This window comes from Erpetoichthys calabaricus, chromosome 4, assembly GCF_900747795.2.
Source record: "Erpetoichthys calabaricus chromosome 4, fErpCal1.3, whole genome shotgun sequence".
Taxonomy (NCBI): domain Eukaryota; kingdom Metazoa; phylum Chordata; class Cladistia; order Polypteriformes; family Polypteridae; genus Erpetoichthys; species Erpetoichthys calabaricus.
The window spans coordinates 229235997-229262355 of NC_041397.2; the positions used below are offsets into that span (position 1 = coordinate 229235997).

The 26359-nt window shown below is 41.3% G+C and overlaps 1 protein-coding gene across 1 annotated transcript in view; it reads left to right on the plus strand.

Moving 5' to 3' along the window:
* Positions 1 to 6497, plus strand: part of tmem135 (transmembrane protein 135) — a 481984-nt gene extending 475487 nt beyond the window's left edge. The window contains exon 15 of the mRNA XM_028800409.2: positions 5601 to 6497. Coding sequence (XP_028656242.1) covers positions 5601 to 5736 — 136 coding nt within the window. The 3' untranslated portion in view covers positions 5737 to 6497. The remainder of the gene's footprint in view (positions 1 to 5600) is intronic.
* Positions 6498 to 26359: the final 19862 nt, after the last annotated feature.

Sequence of the window (26359 nt, forward strand, 5' to 3'; positions counted from 1 at the left end):
TGTCAAGTATGGAGTAGGGAAGGGGTAGTATGACCAATTACCATAGTAAAAGTATTATTTTACTTAGTAGCAATAATCATCACCACACACAGTAAGGAATGCTTTAGTCCATCCATCAATTTTCATAACATGCTTATCTGGGGCAGCATTGTGGGGAATCTGGAGCATATTCCAGCAGTCACCAGGCACAAGGCAGGAACAACTCCTAGACAAGGGCCAGTTCAGCAATGCTAGTTCTCTTACTCTGCATGTCTTTGGACTATGTGAGGAAACTGGAGCACCTGGTGGAAACTCAGTCAGACACGGGGAGAACATTTTAACTCCACATGGGGAGCACTAGGGTGTAAACCTCAGTCTCCTTGTTGTGAAGCAGGTGCACTTTATATGCCGTGAAACACAATTTGGAATTCAAATATAGAGTTCACAAAGAATTTTATTTTAAACAAATAAATTGAAATTATTGCACATATTAATATATGAAGCAGAATGTGCATCAGAGTGTCTCTCCAGTATTCAAATCCATGCTGTTCAAACTCTTTTCACCAAATACTGCACAGATTTCCCATTTGCACAGGGGAAATCTATAGGCTATTTTTTATTCTGAAATTTGGGGATCTTTATTTAGTGACTACATTGTGCTTTAATAGGGAAGCACACACTTAGGAGGCATCTTTGTGACTTGGTAAGGTATGCAGTTTCTCCTTTTGGGAGATTTAGTCAATGAAGTATTGGTCTGAAGTCAACATTTTCCTCCTGGTGAATTTATTAAGTGGCCACACCTGCACTTTATTCTACCCTGGGTCCCTCGATAGTCATTAAATAAAACTGAAAATAAAAGTGCAGCGATATTAGGTATTTGTCCCTTCTAGTTCACTAGAACTAGATCAAGTAGAGTTTTTTGACAAGAAGTGTTAGCTTATCAACAGATTGTAGCAGGTCACAAGTGGCAGGCCACAAGTACCTTACTGTCAGAACTTTCTTTTTTTTGTTTTTCTGTCTGGTCCATTATGCCACACTTTAAATTAGTGCACCTTTTAATTGCCCAGTAAGCTACAGCTACTTATGCTTTACTTATACTAGCTAACTACAGTGAGTATGTTGTGTTAGCCCTATGATTCTCTGCCCATGAATTGGGTGCTACAAGGTCTCCTGTAATGGCTGTCAGCTAGTTTTAAAACAGAATAAACCTGTAGAACATCACAGCAGAGGATGTCAGTTTCATGCGGTGGGTGGTAGATGATGAAGGAAGAATAAGATGCAGGACTAAAATATTTTGCATCTTCAAAAACTTTTTTCCCCCCATCAAATTGTTGCATACAGTCATATGAAAACGTTTGGGAACCCCTCTCAGCCTGCATAATAATTTACTTTCAATAAAGATAACATTGGTATGTCTTTCATTTCCTAGGAACATCTGAGTACTGTGGTGTTTTCCAAACAAAGATTTTTAGTGAAGCAGTATTTAGTTGTTTGAAATTAAATCAAATGTGAAAAACTGGCTCTGCAAAAATGTGGGTCCCCTTGTAATTGTGCTGATTTGAATGCATGTAACTGCTCAGTACTGATTACTTGCAACACTAAATTGGTTGGATTAGCTCGTTAAGCCTTGAACTTCATAGACAGGTGTGTCCAATCATGAGAAAAGGTATTTAAGATGGTCAGTTGCAAGTTGTGCTTCCCTTTGACTCTCCTTTGAAGAATGACAGCATGGGATCCTCAAAGCAACTCTCAAAAGATCTGAAAACAAAGATTGTTCAGTATCATGGTTTAGGGGAAGGCTACAAAAAGCTATCTCAGAGGTTTAAACTGTCAGTTTCAACTGTAAGGAGTGTAATCAGGAATTGGAAGGCCACAGGTACAGCTGCTGTTAAACCCAGGTCTGGCAGGCCAAGAAAAATACAGGAGCGGCATATGCACAGGATTGTAAGAATGGTTACAGATAACCCACAGATCACCTCCAAAGACCTGTAAGAACATCTTGCTGCAGATGGTGTATCTGTACATCGTTCTACAATTCAGTGCAATTTGCACAAAGAACATCTGTATGGCAGGGTGATGAGAAAGAAGCCCTTTCTGCACTCACGCCACAAACAGAGTCGCTTCTTGTATGCAAATGCTCATTTAGACAAGCCAGATTCAATTTGGAACAAAGTGCTTTGGACTGATGAGACAAAAATTGAGTTATTTGGTCATAACAAAAAGTGCTTTTCATGGCGGAAGAAGAACACCACATTCCAAGAAAAACACCTGCTACCTACTGTCAAATTTGGTGGAGGTTCCATCATGTTGTGGGGCTGTGTGGCTAGTTCAGGGACTGGGGCCCTTATTAAAGTCGAGGGTTGGATGAATTCAACCCAATATCAACAAATTCTTCAGGATAATGTTCAAGCATCAGTCACAAGGTTGAAGTTACGCAGGGGTTGGATATTCCAACAAGACAATGACCCAAAACACAGTTCAAAATCTACAAAAGCATTCATGCAGAGGGAGAAGTACAATGTTCTGGAATGGCCGTCACAGTCCCCCGACTTGAATATCATCGAAAATCTATGGGATGATTTGAAGCAGGCTGTCCATGCTAGGCAGCCATCAAATTTAACTGAACTGGAGAGATTTTGTATGGAAGAATGGTCAAAAATACCTCCATCCAGAATCCAGACACTCATTAAAGGCTATAGGAGGCATCTAGAGGCTGTTATATTTGCAAAAGGAGGCTCAACTAAGTATTGATGTAATATCTCTGTTGGGGTGTCCAAATTTATGCACCTGTCCAATTTTGTTATGATGCATATTGCATCATAAGGCATGTCGTATATTAAAAGAAAGTTGTTACTTTGAAAGCTCAGCCAATGATAAACAAAAATTCAAAGAATTAAGAGGGGTTCCCAAACTTTTTCATATGACTGTAAATCTGCAACATTGTTTTAACGTACTGTTCAGACATTGTGTGCGCCAACAGAGTAGCCACTGAGGACACTCCTGTCATTCATGAAACTGTACACAGATTAATAAGAAGGTGCTGTTTTATTTTTTGTTGGCTTTCCTTTGGCTTTAAAGTAAAAAATAGGCATTTAAACTACAAATTTGAAGTATAAGGGATTCTTATTTAAAATTGATTAGATTAGATTAGATAAACTTTGTTAATCCCAGTGAGAAACTGAAATGCATACAACAGCAGAACCGTAAAGAATAAAGACAGGACAAAGAATACAATCAATCAATAGATAAATAATGAATGAATGAACATTGCAGAAATAACTAACTTAAATAGTATAAGCATTTAGTCCGGGGTGTTGAGAGGAATTGCTAATATAGTTTGCATTTCTTTTTGAGTTATTTTTAACGTTAAAAATTTATCTCATTCTCCTGTGACCCTGTTTCGTTTTTTGAAGGGGACTGCCATTTTGTAATCATTTGTTTGCTGTTACTATGTCTCTGCTAGACAGTATCAACATGAAGTCTGTGAGATATAATGTCACTGGGTCAAGGGTATAAATGTAAAAGTTGGTGTTGTGCACTTCCTAATTGTCATGAATTGTGAATATTCAAAGCATTTCTTTGGCAAGGAAGAGTGACTAGGCTGATTTCAGAGCCACAGGGGATTAGTTATGAGGAGATGAGCCATTTCAGCTTAAGCAAAAATAGATTAAGAAGCGACCTGATTGAAGTGTTTGAAGTTATGAAGGGAATTAGTACAGTGGATCGAGTCTGTTATTTTAAAATGAGTTCATCAAAAACATGGGGACACAGTTGGAAACTTGATAAGGGAAAATTTTGCTTGAACATTGGGAAATTTTTATTCACACAGAGAACCATAGATACCTAGCTACAGCTACAAGGTAGTGTAATAGAAAGTTGGACTTTACGGACTTTCAAAACTAGATTTGATGTTATTTTGGAAGAATTAAGTGGATAGGACTGGCGAGCTTTGTTCGGCTGTTTGGCCTGTTTTTGTCTGATGGCCTGTTCTTTGTTGTTTCACTTTGTGGCTTTAGACTTTTATTTAATATCTTCTTGACTACAAATTATGGTTTTGTTTTGTCTTTGAGACTTTGACTTTCTGGTTATGGTTTTGCCCAATTTTGGCACTGTTTCATCTTCTGGCCCTGTATTTTAAAATCTCTTCCATTGCAAGCAGAACAGCAGACAGTTGACAAGGCTCTCAAATATCTTGTTTCTTGAAATCCATTAAAGTAAAGCGAGTAAAACAACTGTAGTTTGTTTGCTCCCATGGATATTTAAAACTAATTGCACAATTGACCTGAAAATAAATTTTAAAAATTGGATTTTCTTGGTCATTATATTCATATGTAGGATGCTTAGGTGCTTGACAACATTTTATTTATTTTACACAATTCATTGACACTTAGAGACATGTCTTCAAGTGGAATTTGTGGGCCTCAATTTAATATGTTGTGGCATGTGCAGGATGTCTGAAACTAGATTATGTGTGGAACGAGACAGGATTGAAAAATACAGTATCAGTCCCATGTAGTCCTCTAGACTGAAGACAGTCAAATGATTTAATTGGAAATTACCTACCAGATAATTGTCATTATCAGGGAGTTTAAAATGTGCAATAATTATTGATATTGTGTTAGCCCCCAGTGCTAGAATGCGATAGTCCTGAAGAGCTAAGTGATGATGGAATGTGAAGAAATGCAAAAACTGAGTTTATATAGTATGTTGTTTTAAAGAACTGTAACTAGTACAGTATAAGCACTGTGACTGATGGACAGACTGCGATAGAGAACTAGTAGAAATAGTTGGGGCACCAGCCAGGCTACTCCATATAAATTGATGGCATTGCCAAAACAAAAAAAAGCTAAACATAAAAGTGTTCCAGTGGTTCTGCACATACAAAAAAGGAAACAATGGCCCAAATTGGCCAATTTAATCACAAAGGTATTCACGCAGTGTTATAGGGGGGGCTCCATTTCCTTCACTATTGTGGCTCGAATGGAAGGGATGAGGACACCTTGGGGTGAGGTTGGGTGCTAGGTGTCATGCTGAGGCTGCCTGTCTGAACTGCGGGAGGAAAAGAAGACAATGTTTATGACAGCGCCCCCCTCTTATCATGGAGTGGAACTGCTTATCTTGCCAGAGCTAGAAGGATGACCCCCAGGCACACATGCGTGACAACACTTAGTCGACCTTGGTCTATCTCTGACTATTTTTCCATTCCTTGCACGTACAACACATAACGTTAGGATACTCTTTAAGCTGTCATTTTGAGACTGGCCCAAATTCACACTTAACTGAAGCTTTGACACGCCTTTCTGTACAAATACTAAAATAAAGTTTGATACATAGTGGTAACATATGCATGTGTAAATGCCAGAACATTATAGCCAAGATGAGGGGTTGATGCCTTTTAGGATCTGTACACATATATTGCTGCATTCACAGTATTTTATAATAGCCATAGCAGATAACCATTGTCAAGTTGTTGCATGTTAATTCTTTTCAAGTACAGTATGAGTTATTTATTTGATTGTGTTGTTTTGTATATATAGTAGGTAAGAACAATTGTATTGCGCAATGTGATTTTTATTTTTTGTACTGATTTTTTCTTTTTTTTTTTTTTTCCTGTCCACCAGGTTTGCTCTGATGAACAGAAAAGCCTTGGATGCTTTTGGAACAAAAGCCTCACAGCAGTTTAAAGGCTTTATACCGAGGCTGGACCCTAGGTTCACCGTAGAAAAGCCGGAGCTTGAGATCCACCTAGACCGTTGAAGACGCGTATGTTAAAACTGAGTAGTGCAGCCTCCAGCCTGAAGGGCTTCTGGGGGATGGACTTGGCAGCCAGTGTTATTTCATGAGTAGGCATCTCTGAATGTTCAGAAATGAGAGGGAGTGATTGGGACTTTAATTAAGTTAACCTTCAGAGGGTTAGAAGAAAAAAATAAAACAAAAACTGTGAATAATGAAAATGACATAATTAGCCAAGTGTATTTTAATTAATTAGAACAGTTCCTGAATAGAACAGTAATTAATCTGAGCACTTATCTGTAGAAGAGAATGAAGAATAATGTTGTCATTTGTCAATAGGTAGGAATATGTTTCAGATCTTAAAAGCAAATTTTTAGACAAACCACCATATCATCTTCAGAAAAGGAAACACACATTTACAACTTTGTCTTGGATGTATCATTTTGCCAGGAATGTACCTAAAGTTGTGAAATGTCAGCCTCTTCACCTTGGAGAATTTCCATTGTAGCCTTGAGGAGATGCAAGACTGAATTGTACTGCAATGTCAAATGTGAAACAGTCATTACTGGTGACTGCAGCTGCTCATGCATGACAGGGTTTTGGGATCTTACTGTACCCCAGAAACAAGAAAACTTGGACATTCAATATATTCAAGTGTATCATTTTCATTTTTAAATACAGCTGGGCTCAGTTTCCTTGGTACAATGTGGGCAAGAAGACTGCCACATAGGGAAAATGTAATTGTTAAAAATCAGATAATTTTATAATAAAACTGTAAATCAGGATTATATTTTGTAAAAGTAGTTCTGTCTTCTCTCTATAGTTTTTGTCTCATCAAAAATCCCAAAATAATAGTATCATTATAATGTGAGTTCATAATAGCATAGAGCAACATTATTACTCACCTTTTTAAAACAGTGCAGTAAGGTAGCAAAAATAAGTTAACTCTGAGATAAACTGGTGAAAAAAATACAACACATGATAAACTTAAAGACAGTATTGTGAGACTCTGATCAGAGCTCACAAATGTTCAGCAATGCAATCAGAGTAAGTGTGAATAACATTTAGAAATAATATTTAAACTGATGGCATGATGTGGCAGTTGGCAAGCGTCCTCTCAGTTAAATATAGTTCTGTCAGTGATGGCCTCCCAGAGGAGCAGTGGGAGATGGTCCACCTCACTCCCATGTTCTCAGCCCATTGATAGTGCTGCTCTCTTGAATTGCACAGACTCCTTCTTATTGTTTGCACTGACTACTTTTTAGCCACAATTCACTGATGCTGTCTCCATCACTGAGGTTTTGAAGTTTTTTTCTGAAAGACCCCATGTCCCCAAAATGAAAAAAAGCCCATCCATTAGTCATTCCATGGTGTTACCTTAGCTCTTTGTTTGGGTCTGTAGATCTAATGTATCTTGGTATACTGCATTTCCCAACTGGTGCAGACTTACATAAACACTTAGACAACTGCAGTTCACCGTGTCTGTCACCAGTAAGACTCCTCATGTCATTTAGAAGAAGGTGGCCAGTGCCTGTTGAAAACGTCAAAGAAGCCAATTTCCAGACAAGTAATGCATTAGTCTGGCCATAGAACTGGCATGGTCTAAGCAACAGTGTCATGTTGCAGTATTGATTAATCTCTTTTGGCAAGTTTTTACATTTAGCTTATTATCTGCCTAGAGCTTAATTTTTATCATGTTCCCTGCTTTTTTTGGATAAATGTCGTCAGCTGTAACATTTTCTTAGTCATTCATTGCTTTGGACATGGCCCTTGTTGTCAAGCATACAACCATCGTATTCAATAACATGCTCCGCTTTAGGAATTGTCCTTAAAGGAAAGACTATAATTAAAAATAAAAACGAAAGTTTAAAGTCAAAGAATTTAAGGAAATCGAGCAGACATTTTGAGTTTTAATTTGATTTGGTTTACCCTTTCAGTTTTGAATATGCAGTTTTCAGTAGTGCACATCGTTCTTTCTACCTGGGTCTGAGGCTGGCAAGTCAGTTGGCACATAAAGGCTTTTGGTCGTCTACAATGTGAAGAGGTCAGCAGGGAGGATGAGTAGAAGCCTTTTGTTTTGAGCTTGCCATGATGCTCAATTCACCTGACGTGATCTGCTACGTTGAAGACACTGGAAGAATTTTGTCAGCTCCTTTCTGCCATTGAGGTTTTAAGAGCCAATCTTCGAAAGTTAAAGCTTTGAGTTAGAATTTGCTTAATTTGAACAGAATATAAATTTCTTTCATAGTCATAGACAATGGTATAGTCTTTTCCCCCTGTAAGTTAATAAGAGGTAGAACTTTCTTGCTATAACTAAGATATAGTATGTTGAGTCAGTTGTTTTTTTTAGAACAGGTCCCAGAGCCAAAAGGGACTGAAAGACCCATTTACAGCATAGAAAAGGGATAGACATACAGTTTTCTGACAAAAAAGTGTAGCTGCGTTTACCCAAAATGACCAAAGTTCAGCAGCTCCAGCTTGTAAATGGGATTTGGCAAAAGCCTGACCCGTCAAAATGATTCCACAGACAAAATATCTTCGCTTTTAAATGGTTCGGAAACATTTTGAAGTGATTTTGTATATTGATTAGAAATTAAACAAGATTTATAAGCTTGGAACAGAACTTCTCTTAAACAAGATTTTTTCTAATTTTCACTATTTGAATTTTCCCTTTTTTGTGTGAACTGTTTTACCTTGAATTTTTACTAAAGCTTTTAAAAACAAAGATATTTTGTCTGTGGAATCATTTTGACGCATCAGGCTTTGGCTGAATCCCATTTACAAGCTGGAGCTGCTGAACTTTGGTAATTTTTAGTAAAGGCAGCTACAGAGGATTTAAACATACAGCAATGTGAAAAAGTAAGTACACCCCATAGAAATCTTTGACTTTTTCAATATATTTTAATCAAAATCAAAGGATTTAAGAGAAATGAGCAGACACAATGTGCTCACTTTGAGTTCTGGTTTACGCTTTCAGTTTTAACAAGCAAGTTAATTTTATAATACTTATCATCTACATTTGGTTTATACAAGTAGACAAATCAGTGCCTTTATGACAAACAGATGAATGTTTTGTTTAAACCCTGATAAAACCCCAACCAGAATTTTTTACTTTCTTCTAGAGTAGTTTGAAACATTTTGTGGACACCATTGTACGCCATTTTAAAAATGTTCAACTTCACTCACTTTTGATCCGATTTCCATGGCGAGGGCAGCAGTGTTTAGATGCCAAGCTGGGTAGGTTACACCATCCTAACTCCAGCAAAATCCTATTTCTTCTTTTTAGGAATTCCCAAACTCTCAGAAGCCAGATGACAAATATAATTCCTCCAGTGTATCCTGGGTCTTCTATTCGGGGCCTTTTTCCAGTGAGGTATGCCTGGAGTTCTTCCTGTTGGAGATGCCCATGGCACTCTAACTACATGCCCAAACAACCTCCTTTTGATCCAAAGAAGCCAGGGTCCTATCTGGTGTCCTCCTGCACTGCTGATCTCCTCATCTTGTCATTATGGAGACCCTAACCTCAGATTTGGAGGTGCTAATGTTGTCATCTCTTTTGCATCTTGTTCAGTTGTTGAGCATTTCAGTGCATTCCAGATGTCCCAGTCTGATGAAGTCAAGTGGACGGCATTGTCCATAAAACAGAAGTGAAGCACCATATTTACCCAGACTTGGAGTAATCTCTATGCCTTCGTTGTATCTTTATATTTTGTCCATGAATATCTGAGCAGAAGAAGGGAGAAGAAATGATTGAGTCCCATGGCAACATTGATAAAATTCCATTTAATGGTAAGTTGGTCAACACAGAATTTGTAAATACAAGGATTTAATGACAACAGTAGACTTCTGTACTCTTGGAGCACCTTCCACAAGATGTTGTAGATTTTTTTCGAATCCTCAAAGAACATTTGGGCAGGGCCAACAAAATCCCATTACATCTTAAATGTGTGCAAAGAGTCGGTCCACTGATTCACAGCCAGGATGGCGTCTTTACTTTTCTAGCTGGAATTAACCACATTGTTGTGCACTGGCATAAGCTTTCCTAGGAGCTGAATGTTGAACTCCTGGGTTCAAACAAACTATTGTTCAGATCTGGCAGTCACATTTTTGTTTTTTCTGCTGTGAACTGAAAGGTGTTCAATGGAAAAATGAACTCGCCAGACGTGCTACACAACTGATGTTGTATAAAGCAAATTTTATTAAAAAGAAATCTAGAAAGGAGTGGCCAATCAATGTAGTCTGTGCAAGAAGCACACCATGTTCAAAGAAAAGAAGACAAAGAAAAAGAGTATATGCTCTAATTTGAAATTAATGGAGTAAACGTTGATTTGTATATAGGTGTACTTGGTCACGTTAAACAGTGAATGTTTGTGGTGAATTGTCAGCATCAATAATGTGTACAGAAACGTAGGGGCAAGAATGGCTCAAGAAAATAAACTGGAATCTTTTGAAATCTCCAAAAAGAATAAGTCTGGTCAAGCAAACCTTACAACCAGCCTGTCTGTAGCCGGCTTTGACTGAGACAGATTCATTTAAAGGCAAGAGACCACTGCATGCAGACATCACAGGTGTGAGAAAATGATTTCAGAGAAGTGGAGACAAAGTTGTCCCCCCCATTAGAAACTTGGAGAATGAAGGGTCTACCTTAAAAAAAATCTCAGCTATAAAATGAAGTAATTTACTGACCATGTTTCACAAAATAGGAAATTTCTGGGAGTGTTCTATCATTTGCAAGAGTCGACCTGGAACAATGTATTTATTTGTTATTATTCTAGCAAGAAAGGCACCATTAAAAGAATATTCCACCCAAACATTATATACAGTATATAATATGTGTGGAAGATAGATGGCACTATAACGCACTAACCCGACACAGACAGACGCTAGGGGCACAAGTACAATTTATTGACCCACCAGATAATTTATTTATATACAGTGTCCCCAACATACACTTTCTTTACTTTCTTATTCTCTTTCTTTATCTCTCAGTCCTTTTCTTTTCTCCTCCACTCCTCCTCAGCAAGCTTTGTCCTCCTCCTCCCGACTCTGGCTCCTGAGTAGCGTCTGCAGGCCCCTTTTATAACGCCCCCTGGAAGTACTCTGGTTGCTTGACGGTGTATTTCCGGCAGCACTTCCAGGTGTGGCAGAAGAACCGTTCTCCAGGGCTCTGAAAAGTTGTAGCACTCCCTGGCAGCGCCCTCAGATCCCAACAGGGCTGCACCAAACTCCCATGAAGTCCTGCGGGAGTCCAAGGCACCGCTGCAACCCAGGGAGGCTGCCATCTAGCGTTCTGGTGGAGGTAACATTCTGACCACACTTGCTCCCCTGGTCCTCCCAGTGTGGAGGTGTTCCAGCCGGACAAGGACCCCGGCCATCTACCCATCTGCCACAATGTTTATAGTGATGGCCAAGAGAAATATGTAATCTCATCTTGTTATGCAGAATGGATATAACAAAGATTCTGATAAAATTGGTGTTGATGGTGTCCAACAGCAAACGATATTAAAGAGTCCATGAAAAAAATCTAACAGTTTCATCTGCCTCCTCCTTCTCAGGAGTCCAGCTCAGTAGCAGCCTATTCGTTAGCTACCATTACATGTCACATCATGTGAAGAAAAAGTGTGCAGTGAGAGACACATTAAACTAAAGTTACCAAGTTAAAATAAAAATGAATAAAAAACATTACTGCAAATTGGATTGTTCAACTTTGCTGTTTTGCCATCTGTGTCTTAAAAATGGACAAAACTCACGACCAACCATTGCAGAGGCCCACTGCATATCTGTGGTTCAAATTCAAGTTTGATTTTCCATTTGTGTTCAATACATTGGAATTCCCATAAAGAGGAAATTTAATTTTATAATGTGCCATGTTTGAGGACAAAGACAATCATGGTGGTTCGGTATGTAGTGGGTGCAGCAACATGCTATCAACGTATGCTCCCAACGGCCCTTCCATCATCGTTTGCCTGCAAAGATAGGAAACTATAAATATTACAATAATTCCTATGTAAAACCGTTTTTTTTTTTTAACAAAATATGAAAGGATGTGAAAAAAGCAAAAGTCCATTTAAGCGCAGTCCAGAATCACAAACAAATCTTCTTGCTGTAAAGTAAAAGCTAAAGACCCATATGGCATCTTGTTTGAAAAATCTTACTTCCCAGTATTCAAAAGTCTACCATATACAAGTAAAAATAATGATGTAAACGTATTTCAAGATTTTCTGAGGCCCTTCCTCAGTGCAAGCTAAAAAAAATACAAAAGTTATTGAATATAGGCACATTTCCCCCAAACCTATTCACAAAAACAACCCTGTCTTTTAGGGTTCCTATGGTGGCCCTATTTACCCCTTTACAACCATTACTATGTGGACCTTAATAAAATTTCTTAAATCCCATACAATTGCCCCTCTCTAATCAGGCACTTTAACACTTCCTCTTACTTTCTCTTCCACATCTCTAACTGCAAGCAATTAGACACAGTAAAGTTACAGACAGGAGTTAAGATACACATTTTGTTATGTGTGTTTGTTGAAAATGCCCCAAAATATTACGGAAGCAGAACACAGTGTGAATGTTGGCAAACCCTAACCCTTACAGCCCAAGTAACAGTTCATCTTGCATCCAAAGGCGGCTCATGGCTTATTTTCAGTCTAGCCATGGCCATTGAATGGAATAGTGAAACAGACCACATGTCTGTCTCAACATGGGGACCAAGATACAGCTCTCTTCATCATGGTCTTCTCTTCATGACCAGATGGTGAGAGAGGTAAAGGCAAGGTGACCCACTTTATACCATTATTACTGCAAAATACAAACCAATGGGGCACCGTAGTACAGAAGGGCCTCAGATTCAAATACAATCATAAACAGCCATCATTTAGACCAATAGAATTAGTTTATCAGTCCCTTCCTGGGATATTTACCAATGAAAGCGCTCAAAGTACAACTCATCCCCCAGTTGTGGGTGGCTTGTAGATTCATGTAGGTTCAAACACCCTTGCCAAACTAGTTTGATGCATACTCCATCCTCCCTGCCATAAGTTATACATTCTGAGTCAGTCCTAAAGACTGGGGGGTGGTGGTTGTGCTTAAGTAAACACCAAAGCACCTGTGGAGTCAAACCCTCAACAGGTCAGCTCAGTTTTGGCAGCACAAGGGGGACATACACAATATTAGGTGGGTGGTTTTAATATTGTGTGTGCTTGGTGTGTTTGTGTGTGTCCTGCGGTGGGTTGGCACCCTGCCCGGGATTGTTTCCTGCCTTGTGCCCTGTGTTGGCTGGGATTGGCTCCAGCAGACCCCCCGTGACCCTGTGTTCGGATTCAGCGGGTTAGAAAATGGATGGATGGATGGATGGTTTTAATATTGTGGCTGATCGGTGAATGTGTGTTTTATCTTCTGTTGCTCTGGCCCACCTTGGGCTGCTGAACGATGTTACAATTCAGTTCCAAACTAGGTAAAACTATATCCGTCAGATCAGGTTCAGTGGATGGTCATGCATTTGTCTGTTCAATTGATCAGCTGCAGATATGAATCTATAATATCTCAAACTATTTAATTCTATTCCAAGCAGCAAAGTTCAAACAGGGCTTACCACCAACAGTCCAACTGATATCATTAAGTACTTGTTTGAATTCTATTCAGGACTTGTTTTGAAAAAGCATGTTCCCTCTCGAAAATTATTTTTCAGAAGGTCTGACTCTCCCAATGAAGGAAGGCTTTCCTGTTAGACCCGTCTTTGTCAATGACAGACTGTCAAGAGGCCTTAGACTCTATGGGGAAAAAGCAAACTACCTGGCCCTGTTCACATCCTAAAAGCTTTTTTTTGGAACAGTTATCTAAAACAGGGTTTCTCAACTTTTCTGGTGTTGAGATCCACTTTTCTTAATGGTAGTGTCTTTAAGGCCAGTTTTATACTTCACGTGACACGACGTGATGCGTGCTCCAGCGGACGCTACTGCTACGCAAGCGTTTTACTGTTTATACTTGCACACGTACTTTACGGAAATCTGGAAGATTTCACCAGGTGGCAGTGTGAGATATCATTACTGTGAGAACAGGCTCGGCTTCGCTGTGTTCTGAATTGCCTGAAACATCCAATAAATTCGGAGGTCACCTTACCACAGTATCTCAGAAAAGGATGTTTAATGATTACAGCCATCAATCCAGGGATGCGCCCATTCCAGCAAGCATTGGGCACAAGACAGAAACAAAATCCCTGGACAGGGCATCAGCTCATCGCAAGGTGAACACAAGCACACACATACACTAGCGTCATTTTAGCTTCACCAAATCCCCATTACTTCAACAGGAAAACATGCAAAATGCTACTGCTCTGCCACTGTGTGTAATTATTATCAGTATTCATTACTTAAATGAAGTTAACGACTTATCTATAAAATGTAACATACATGCTTTTTATGATGAAAATGATATCAAGTGTAAATCTAAGGGGTCTAAATGTGCAGAGAGCTGGAATATCATAAATGTAAAGTGTTCTGTGTGTGGCGATTGCTGCTGTCAGGTCAGGGGGAAGCCCCCAGAAGCACATAGCGATTAACAACGGGGCAGGTTTTAAGATAACATTTACGATGGTCTACTTTAATAAGGTAAACTATGAGGTTAAAGTGGACATTTCGAGATTAAAGCCAAAATTTCCACTTTAATCACAAAATACACCTTTTCACCATGTCCTTAATTTTTTCTCTGTGGCTCAAATATGATGCCGTAGGTTCTGATGATGTTGTGAAGGTGCAAAAAAAGTCTTAAAATGTATCGTGTCGTTACATTGGGGAATATGCGACGCTTGAACATAAAATCATCACGAGTGCATTTGTATGTCGGCGTTTTGCTTCACCACATCACACCATTCATCAAACATTGAAGCACGCACATTGATCCCGGAGGATCCTCAAAGCGGCTTTCTGTCACATGTAGATAGTAAACAGAGATTCTGACTTCACATTCCGACTTTTGTCACACTGTGCCCTGCGACTTTTTGCAACTCTCCCATGTGTCACATTAATTTCTGAGGATGTTAGAATTTCAGAGGATGCGTCAAATGAACGCTGGGAACACGTGGCAGCCAGGATGCGTGTGAGTACACGTTCTGAGCATGAAGTATAAACAAGCCCTTAGACCCAGCAAAGAAGGTGGGTCAGGTCACCTTTGGTGAATTGAGCACGATTGTCAGAGCAGGGTGAGAGGGTCCCCCTTGGTGAACTGAGCGCAATTATCAGGGCTACAACCCCCTGCCATTGTAAACAGTAGCGACTTGCAACCCACCCAGTAGCTGAGCAACACTGCTATAACTCACTTTTTATACATTCTGTTAGAAAAATGAACTCCTCTGTTAATATGGCTATAGATACAATTTTCTTAAAACAGGGTAAGGAACCCTCTGAGTGTTCAAATTACTGTCCAATGTATTTTAAATTCTGATGCCAAGCTCCTGTCTTAAGTCGTAGGGGTGGACTCTTGTGAGTGCTCACCGTGACATTCAATGAACAGAACGCGGGTGTCTTGGATCTCACAAACAGAAGAAAAGTGCATCTGCCTAATGTCCTGTGTTTGTCATACCATGACAGAATGGAGGACGGAGAAAAAGGGCTAAGATTGCGGCCTGTACTCTCCATAACTGGAAAGCCTTCATACAACACTGGCTCCGTCAGGCAACACTTTAATCAATAGTTAGAACGCAGCAAGCTTGCAATGCTTTGAATACAGTGATCCCTCCTTGATTGCGAGGGTTGCGTTCCAGAACCCCCCTCGAAAAGTGAAAATCCACGAAGTAAAAACCATATGTTTATGTGGTTATTTTTATATATTTTAAGCCCTTATAAACTCTCCCACACTCATAAACATTTCCCGCACAGTTATACAGCATAAACCGCCTTATTACGTCCACTTACAACTGGTTTCGCGCCCTGGTTAAAGGACACTGCGGCCGTAGATCTTATATTCTTGTCATCCTTCTTAATATAACAAACTGTGGACTCATTGATGCCGTAATGGCGTCTTACAGCGGCGTAGCTGTTCCCTTCCTTCAACATATCCAAAACTTTTACCATTTTCGGTAATCGTTAGCATCTTTCATTGGCACTTGGACACGGCCCTGGAAGCAGTAGCAAGAGCAGATCGTTTTGGAGACATAACGAAGGGCTTGACTATGCACAAAGATAAACACAAAAGAGCACAAAAGTTGACTCTTTACACAGTGAAATACGTTGATGCTGAATGAGCGAGACGAGATGCTGGCTAACGTAAAGCGGAATCGAATGCTGCTGTCCGTCGCTGAGCCAATCAGCCCCCAGGAACTTAACCGCATGCTTTGATTGGGTAGCTTCTCAGCCATCCGCCAATAGCGTCCCTTGTATGAAATCAGCTGGGCAAACCAACTGAGGAAGCATGTACCAGAAATAAAAAGGACCCATTGTCCGCAGAAATCTGTGAACCAGTGAAAAATCCGCGATATATATTTAGATATGTTTACATATAAAATCCACGATAGAGTGAAGCTGCGAAAGTCGAAGCGCGATATAACGAGGGATTATTGTATTTAAAAATGTGCTCTGACTGTCATCCACAAATTAGTACACCCAAATATGGCTGGTTTTATTATGGCCTGTCATGATGCTGAAAATGTCTGCCATTCCTCAGATGGCTGAGGAAAGCTCACATTATTTCATATTTTCTGACTAACTTCTAGAGGTTTATGATGGAGTCCTTTCTCACTTGCTGTGTAACATCCTGTTATGGCCCTTCCTTAGCTTAAAGCACGGCAGAGAGTATTAAAGGCAGCACAAAGCATTACCAGCACCCAACTGCCATCTGTTGAGGACATATGTCACGCTTGCTGCCTTAGCATGGCAAACAAAATTAAAGACATCCTGCACAGTCGCTTTTGTCACTCCTACCTTCTAATAAATAGTACTGGACCATTCACACTCACACCAGTAAATTCAGAGACGGTCTTTATCTGTGTTTCTCCCATTGTTTTCCCTCTCCCTCTTCCTTTCACCTTTCTGAAAGTAATTTTAGTCCTCTTGTCTTCAATGCTCTTTGAATGTTGCATCAGGTCAAAAGACATCCAGAGTTCTACCCAAATTGTCAGTCTCACACTCCATTTTTTCATTCCTGTTTTCGCCTTGGGCATGTCTGCACAATGCAGTTTTTCTTGATCACTTACACACTATTACCAGACATACCGGCATCTACCAAAATACAAACTAATTTCCCAAAACTTTAAACACTGGGGCTCTTGAGAGACTGAGTGAGGAGTCTGAGTGCCTGGGCTCGCAAGTGTCCTGGATAAAAACCAAGATCCAGGCCTTTAATGACCTCTTGGGCACAGCCATCAGCAGTGTGTCTGTTTGCGGAGAGAGTGTCGACCTTGTCGAGAGGTTTACTTACCTCAGCAGTGATAATCATGTCTCTGGTGACTCTACCTATGAAGTCAGTAGACGGATTGGGAGAGCATGGGGGGGTCATGAGGTCACTGGAAAGGGGTGTGTGGCGCTTCCGATATCTATGCAAAATGTTGAAGGTCCAAGTCTTTAGAGTCCTGGTGCTTCCTGTCTTGCTATATGGTTGCGTGACATGGACGCTATCCAGTGACCTGAGATGAAGACTGGACCCCTTTGGTACTGTGTCTCTGCGGAAAATCCATGGGTACCTTGGATTGACTTTGTGTCGAATGAAGCGCATTACCTGCATTGTGAGGGAGTGTCAGTTACAGCACTATGGCCATGTGGTGAGACTCCCCGATGGTGATCCGGCTCACATGATCCTCATTGTTGGGGTCGCCCACGTAACACCTGGCTGCAGCAGATAGAGGGTCATTTCCAGAGGGTGAGACTGGACTACGTGTCTGCCTGGGGGTTACCAACTAGGATCCCGAGCTTTTTCGTCATGTGGTGGGTGCGGCAACACGCTGTACCAGTCCATGCTCCCCAACCTGACCTGACCTGACCCATATTTTAATGTATGATTCAGATTCATTTCACTTTTTGTGCAAACCTATACACACACAGCCCTTCATGTATCATTGGCTTCACTATATGCTCATTTAGAAAGTCCTGGCTTCAATATCTTTAACTCAAGTCAGCACAGCTGGAATACATTTAGCACACAATTCCCCAGGTGCAATCAGTACGAGTCAAAATTGTTCACACACCACTCATAGCCTTAGGATAAATAGATTAAAGGGCCATGGGTCAGTTCATTTGTTCTGGAACAATGGATCAACCACCACAGGAAGAAATAGGAAGAGGACACTGGAGGGGAGGTGGAAGAGGGTGAGGAATAATAAGAGCAAGAGCAAAGAGACAAATGGTTTCAAATTAGATTTGTGCCACTCTTGTTGACCATGTCCTTGTGCATGGGCTGTCAATGGCAGAAGCTGGTTAAAGAGTGCAACCAAACCTGAGGGGCTTCTTCTACCTTCATAGAAGAAAATAGGTAGGCCATTTACATCCTGCTGTCTACTGTAACTGGAGTACTGTACTGTGCACTGTTCCATACAACACCTACATGTACCATAGCTGTTTGCTCTGGTGGACTGTGCGTTGTCTGAAATGCATTGAATTACTACACCGTTTCACATAGTTACTGTATGCTCCTATCGTAAAATGGATGGTTTTCAGTTAGCACTTGCAGTATTTTGTTTTCCAGTACTGAGAGACGATCACCTGGTGGAGACTGAAGAGCAATGGTCAACATGGTTATCGCCAACAACACGATTTGTTTACGGGAGATGCAATTTAGGGTTACTGAGGCCCAAGAAATCTTCTGAGGGACTGATGCAATCAGCTTGCGAAAGACGCTACATAAATAAAATGTATTATTATTAGTAGTAGTACTAGTAGTATTAGTATTATTATCTTTTCAACAATTGACTGCATTCTTTGAAAGAACAAGTTGACGATGAAACAGAACCATTGTGTGCCTTTCAAAAGAAACTCCAATGGAGTTAAAAACCAATACCTGGAAGATGTGCAGCATGATTTTTTAATACTGTGTATTAAAGTATTTGAACGTAGTTACAGTATGTGTTACAGTACTGTACAGCATTATGTAGTGTACAAAAAAACTGTAGTATGGCCTCCTTTTTTGTGTACTCCAGCAATGTATGTCATTTACTGTAGTGTGTGTCATCTTTTGTAGAATCTTTTCAATAGAAGCAGGACCCACTCCTCATGAGCTCACCTTGTTGATGAGGTAGGCTTCAACCTCTCTAAACAAAGAGGGGGAGGAACACAATCAGTCGATGGGCCATTGTGAATGTTCCTGGCCAGCGAAGGGGGAATGTGACAATGTGTGCTGCCATCAGCCACACAGGGGTCCTCCACTGACTTGCCATCCTTGGTCCATATGACACTATTCTTCTACTGGCTTTCCTCGATGGTCTCCAACTCAACCAAAGGAAGCCAGCACAACCACAGCAACCATGCTACGTTGTAATATGGGACAATGTCAGTTTCCACTTGGAAGCTCTAGTTTGTGACTGGTTCACCAATAACCCCAGATTCAGAAACATCTTTCTGCCTTCATATTCTCCTTTCCTAAACCCTATAGAGGAGTTTTTTTTCAGTATGGCAGTGAAAGGTCTTGAAACAAGACCCCTACATTCATGTTCACCCCTTCCAGTCCATTGAGGAAGCTTGCCAGGGATGGGTAAGGCATGCAAGGGGTTTTTCCCCCACTGCCAGGCCAAGGCTCGTATTGCATGCAATGCCAATGAGATTGTCTGGCTTGACCCTGACCAGAGAAGGGATGCTGCAGCTGAAATGAATGTTCTTTTTCTTTCCAATCTTTATGTATTACTAGCCGTCCCCCGCAGCTCTGCCCTTGCAGTTGTGAAACAGGACAGTGAGGAGGGCCCCCACTCCTGACATCACGCTTCCCCCTCCCCTCGGCCCACAGTCTCTCTCTCGGATTAGCGCGAAAATATCACTCCTGCAAGCAAACTATGATTCTTAACGCAATGAGAGGAGTTGTAAAATCAACCGGAATGTTCAAGCAAATTCTAGAAAAAAAAACTACCTAAATCCATTAAGTAGTTCTGTCGTATGCTAGCTAAGTGGATATAAGATACGCCCCGAGGCTGGTGCGTGAGTGAGGAGGTCTCTCGTCCTCCTCCACTCGGCCTGCTGCGTTTCTTGGATTCGTGCAAATAAATCAGTACCACAAGCAAACTGTGATACTTGTGGCAAAGAAGAGAAGTGGCAAAATGTTCAAGCAAATTATAGAAAAAAAAACAATCTAAATCCGTGAAGTAGTTCTCTCGTGAAAAGCGGACAGAGACACAGACAGATGTTGGATTTTATATATTTATTTATATATATATATATATATATATATATATAGCTGCGGTGGGTTGGCACCCTGCCCAGGATTGTTTCCTGCCTTGTGCCCTGTGTTGGCTGGGATTGGCTCCAGCAGACCCCCGTGACCCTGTGTTCGGATTCAGCGGGTTGGAAAATGGATGGATGGATATATATATAGAGAGAGAGAGAGAGAGATGTTATACATTTAAAGATATATATATTTTTTTAATTTCTATGTTTGTTATTTATACAGTGTTGATTATGTAAAGAGGTTGTTGGGACCAGGACTAACATTACTCATTGCCATCACAGGTTTTTCCAGTAGTATTTTGAATTGATCTCAGCATGGTGGCAGACTATGTTGTAGTGTATGTGTTTTTGAGGGCTTTTGTGTGATGCCTGAAGGCAGCGCATGGTTCTGATATCGGATTACATTGTTTTGAGTAGAGAGTTTGGCTTTGACCTGGAAGTTTGAGGAGTTGAGTGCATCCACCCATCCATTTTCCAGCCCACTATATCCTAACACAGGGTCATGGGGGTCTGCTGGAGCCAATCCCAGCAAACACAGGGCGCAAGGCAGGAACAAACCCGGGCAGGGTGCCAGCCCACCGCAGGGCACACACCCACACACCAAGCACACTAGGGACAATTTAGGATCGCCAATGCACCTAATGCATGTGTTTGGACTGTGGGAGGAAACCCACTAAGACATGGGGAGAACATGCAAACTCCACGTAGGGAGAACCCTGGAAGTGAACCCAGGTTTCCTTACTGCGAGGCAGCAGCGCTACCACTGCACCACTGTGCCGCCCGAGTTGAGTGCACATTTATGAAATTGTGTTTGGAGTTTTAGAAAATGGACCTTATTTTCAAGAAATAGAGCAAAACCATAAATCTCTTGGTGAAAGTTTTGATGGCTCCAGGCTTTGGATGCTCCACTCTCAGGTTTTCTTCTGCTTTCTCTTCTTTCAGCTTCAGCTAAGGTCTGTCTTTTGAGACATTTGCAGTTTCATTCCTTTCATTCCCGCTCTCCCAAAGAGAAGGTGGTTAACATGTTTTAGGCAGCGCTCTGTAAGACAACATGCAAGCAATTACCATTCAATCGCCAGTCTCACCCTTTTCTGGAATATACTATTTTTTAAAAATGTCTGTGTGCCTGTCCAGTTGCTATGTCTCTGTCTTTCCAATAGATGGTGATCACAAACATTAACACTGCTTTTACAAACCCCATACCAAATGGCATATAACAGACACATACATTGCACGGCGCACTGCAAACTTTAACTCTCAGGTCTACGTTGATAACTTAGATTTCAGTCCATCTTAGATGGGCAGCACAGTTTGAATTTAAAAAACAGTAAATGTTTTTGTTTTCTATCCAGCATTGTTGTCACTTGAATGTTACTGAAAGAAAAGAGAAAAGTGGAAAGCAAACATACCATAACATTTTCTAAGCCTACTTAATCCTGAGCAGGGTAATAAGAGGTCTGGAGCTCATCCCAGCAAGCACAGGTCTCCAGTCCATCACAGGGTTATAATAAGCATAAGTTTAATATGTCACTATGCTCTGTGCAAATATATTTTATAAATCTGCCTTTTTCTACTCACGTGCACAGTTGACATAGAGACAGATTTAGCACAGGGGTTCACCATATAAGAACTGCTAGACAAGCATTTTAAGACAAGACAGTTTAGGGACAACTGCGAAATGGGTAGTCACACTCCGCATGAAATTGAATCCTCTTTGCCTTGTTTGGAATGGCGTGATTCACCTAAGTGGGGGCCTGCACATGAAGAAAGAGTATAAAGCCTTGGAACATTGCCCAGCACACCTTTGAAGCCGACGGATGGATGGAAGATAACGTCATCCGATCCTGAACATCCTTCCAACACAGCGACGAAAATGGCAGCCTTTACACATTGGGCCCCCACACCCAAACTGGTTTCTTGCCATTGGCTTCCTTCGTCTGTTATGCAGCGTAAAAAATGTATTTCTCTTATGTGATTTCTTACCGCCGTATCACTAAGAGAGGGGTATCACCTTTTAAATACTATATATAGATTCAGGTTATGTAACACGCCACAATTACAAAATTACAAAAGAACTCATTCCAACAAGGGAGCTAACGCCTCCTGCTGGATACAAGGGTGAACACACACACACACCCCTGAACCAGCTTGGCATTGCCAGTCCACCTAAACTGCATGTCTTTGGGCTGTGGGAAGAAACCGCCGCAGGCTTGTGGAGAACAGGCAAACTCCACGCTGGAAGGACCCGAAATGTAAACCTGGTCTCCTTACTACAAGGCGACAGTGCTACCACTGTGCTGCCGAAAAGCAAACATGTTGTTATTTCATATTTTATGGTCAAAGGGAAAGTATGTCATTTATTGACCTTTTTTTTTTTTTTAGCACCGCTAAGCTAGTTTTTAGTTGCCTTTGGGCTGGAAAGTTTTTGTAGGACCTGGCAGCCCTGCCGCCAGATATGTTTCTGCTCACCATCCATTTCTTTTTTGTATCTATGATTTTCGCTATAAATAGTTCCTATTTATTTCTTAACTGTGGCCTCCTATTCCAGTGCAACCCAGAGTGGTCAGTTGGACTCACCCTTATGACGCATTATCTTGTGACAGCTGCACATCTGTAATGAACTCCTTGTTTGACTTCTGAAATTCCTCAGGCTACGGAGGCCAGGATTTTATTGCAGGCATTGGTGAGATAAACCGTCATGACTGGGGGGGGGGGGCGCAAAAATGCCGGGGATGTATTGCACCAGTGTAAGTGAAGCCTGTCAAGCTTATTCAATGGTTATATTTCATACCTATAGTCCTTCCTTTTTATCAGCCCCCCTCTCTCTCACTGGCACATTGCCTTTGACAGATATGTCATGGCATTCAGACTTTGGTTGTCATGCACCATCTATATTGAATTATATTGGGAAAATGTGAGAAATACAGGAGCAGAGTTGCCAAGTCTTGCTAGAATTCCCAGGCAAACTCAAAACCTGCTAGAATCCCAGCCAATAAATGACGTAATTGACCCAAATCCACGGTTAAAAGTGGGGTGTTTAGTGTTTCGAACACACTGGAAGAGTGGATGGGGGATGTGATAAGCCCAAAAAAAATGCACCCCACCTATTCAATACAGAAGTTTTACCCCGGGAACTGTTTTCTATTGAGCACTTTTGACATGTACCTTATAGCCTAATCAGTCACAATCCCACCCAGTCCTACAAAATCAAGCCAAATATTAATTAGTCCAGTTTAACCGATGCAATTGCCACCCACATACACCATAGCACAAAGCCCCTGAGAGGCCATGGTGTCATTTTATTTTTTCCAGAGATACAATGTTGTGCTCACCACTGACTGTCTCTTTCACATACCCACCACTAACTGTTTCGTGCTCACCGCTGCTTTGTGCCCACCACATTCTTTCTCATATGCACCACTTTCCATCTCCTTTGTGCACCCAAAACTTACTATCTCAAATTTCATCAAAAGGAAAATGGCTTAAATGTTAAAAGCGGCCTGCCATTAATATCTTAAATTTAAGCTCTCCTTTTTGAAATTGATTAAAAAGCACAATATCCAATTTTAAAAAGTTGATATCCAATTTCAATAGCTTGGTATCAATTTTAAAACCGACGATATCAGCATTGAAGCTGCTGATATCAAGGAAATGGATGAAATGTTAAAACGGCCTGCCATAAATACAGTTCTTGCTGCCCATGAGGGAGCGTGCCAGGTCAGCCAGTCCTCCCGATGAGTTGGCCTCCACTCACATGCGCTTTTTAAAGTGTTGTCTTTGCGTGCCTAAGCCTCTTTATACTTGATGCCGCAAGGTGGAAATGACGTCACGTCTGGAGACAGGCCCCTGAACGCTGCTGGCGTGCGTGGAAATTGTTCTAAATACTCGGTGCGTCTGACGCAGCCGTGTATCCATTATGGTCAATTTCAAGGAGAGGCTGGTTATGTGGGTGCCATAATGATGAAGGAAATCTTGAATATGACCCAACTGCTCAGCTGAACACACTGGAGATTTGCCAAAACAATTGAAATGCACCATCCCATTCACGAGAATATCATACTCAACCCCTCCTTCACCTTTTTCGGTCAATGGTCACTGCCCGAGCACCTGCTGACTAGGAGAATATCAACGCACCGATCAAACAGACCACAGTCAAGTAGAAATGTGTTTTGGTCGCTCACCGCACGCAGGCTTTGCGTTGCGATCTGCATGCAGCCTTCACACAGTAAGTTACCAGGCTTTAGTAGATGCGACGCGTGGCCCCGGCATGCAGCCTTAACTGGCACTGCTACTGACACATTAGAAGAAATTTGAGGAGAATGGGCCACTTAGCCCAGCCATGCTCACCAATCCTATCCTACCAGTTTCTGCAAAATACAGTCAAGTTGAAACAGAAAAGGTTCAGCCCACTGCCATCCATTTCTATGTGCGGAAGAGCACCAATTATGGGGAATACCTAAATGAACCATAAACTCTTTCAGGGAGAATGTCGACTTTTGTCAAAAGGAGGGGTTGACAGTGAAAACTGTGACGAAATCCGCTGTTACGTTTTAGTTGGACTTTCTTTGCATGGAGGAACCAGATTCCTTGTGTTTGCGTGAGTAGTGAGGAGCAAACAACGACAAACATGGCATCAGCATCTGACGAGAGATCAAAGCGAATCCGTAAAGCAAAATCCTCTGTGGAAGACGTTTTGCGTTTTATAACTGAATTGGACTTGTTGGACTCCGATTCTGATACAAGTGATCGGAAACGAATGTGAGGTCCCGGTATCATCTGATTGGTCCCCAGCTGATCGTGGTGCGGAACAGGTTTTCGTGTAGCTGACGCATCTACAGCAACGTTCGCCTGGGAGGTCTGCCACTGACAATGACAAGAGGTACAAACTAGATTGTGATGCACTGCGACCACAACCGCTGCTGCTGCCCCTGCCACGTGAAGACAAGCCTGGCAGCCAGCCTGCCGCGCATTCCTAGCAAAGTGGTAGCCACAGCATGCAGCAATAGATGTTTTATATTGATTTCTGTATGAAATCATTGCTTTGTGTACTTTTCAGAAAATGGTGGTTTTTGGAAAAAATATTCAACCCTCAAAGAATTAAAGCATTCTTGGCTACATTCACCTTAGCCGATGTTGGTTCATGAGGGAACGGAGCAGTTTTTTTTATAACTCTTGGTTAAAGTAATTCTCAGATATTTAAAATATCCGCAGAGCCTCCTTTTATTGTGTTTGTCAACTTATGGGCATTCGCATCTATCCATCCGTTTTCCAACCTGCTTAATCCAATTTTTGTTTGGTTGACGTCTGAGTCTGAGCCAACCGGGAGCAAGACAAGAACTGATCCTGTATGGGGTGCCATCCCACTGTGAGGATCACTAAGGCCACCCTGGCACATGCTCGTACTGGGACAGGATATTAATAAGTAAGGCCTCAAATATCAGACACCAGAGACAAAGGGGGGCACAAGGGGAGACAGAGATCAGGACTACCGGCTTCTTGGAAGTGTGGGGCTTCAGCTCGATATACAGACTGGGCAACGAGCTAGAGGATCCTAACGGTTGGGCAGATTCCATGCAGCAGCGAAAGCCTGTCTTCCGCTAACACAGGATTCATTTCTGAAGACAATAATGAATAAAGACATTGAGAAGAAGAAGTCGCAGTTGTTGCTGCTGTTTTTGTTGGCTGCCAGGGCGGCTTTGTTGCGCATTTACGCAATTCCCCGACTTCCCATTACTTCTGCATTTTTTTCCAGTCTCTGCATGTTTAACTTTCTCAAATAATCCAAGAACGAAGCTTTGGATTTTTTTTTTTCCAAAGCAAGACCGACAGGAATTAAACAGATGCGTGGCGATCTCATGGGACCTTTCTGAGAAGTGAAACCGTCAGTTTAATGTAAAGGAAATGAGCTGCGGAATGAATGGGACTGTCGCCATAACCCATTTTAAATAATGATCACCCAGAGCTCCACATTCATAGCCACGTTGCAAGGAGGTATTTTCAGAAAATAAAAATTAATTCAATGAAAAGATCTTAAAGGCAGAAGAGTAGCACAGTGGTCAGCGCTGTTGTTCCACAGCTCATGGGAGCAGGATTCAATTCTGGCCAGTTTTGTGTGGAATTCGCAGCTTCTCTCGGTTTTTTTTTTTGTATACTTCAGATTCCTCTCACATCCCATGCACTTTGTGTGTGAGGATAATCAGCATCTCTAAGATGGCCGTGTGTGAAAGGGTGTGACCTGCAACCCCTACCAGAGATTGTTCCTTCCTTGTTCTTCATGCTGCTGCAATAAG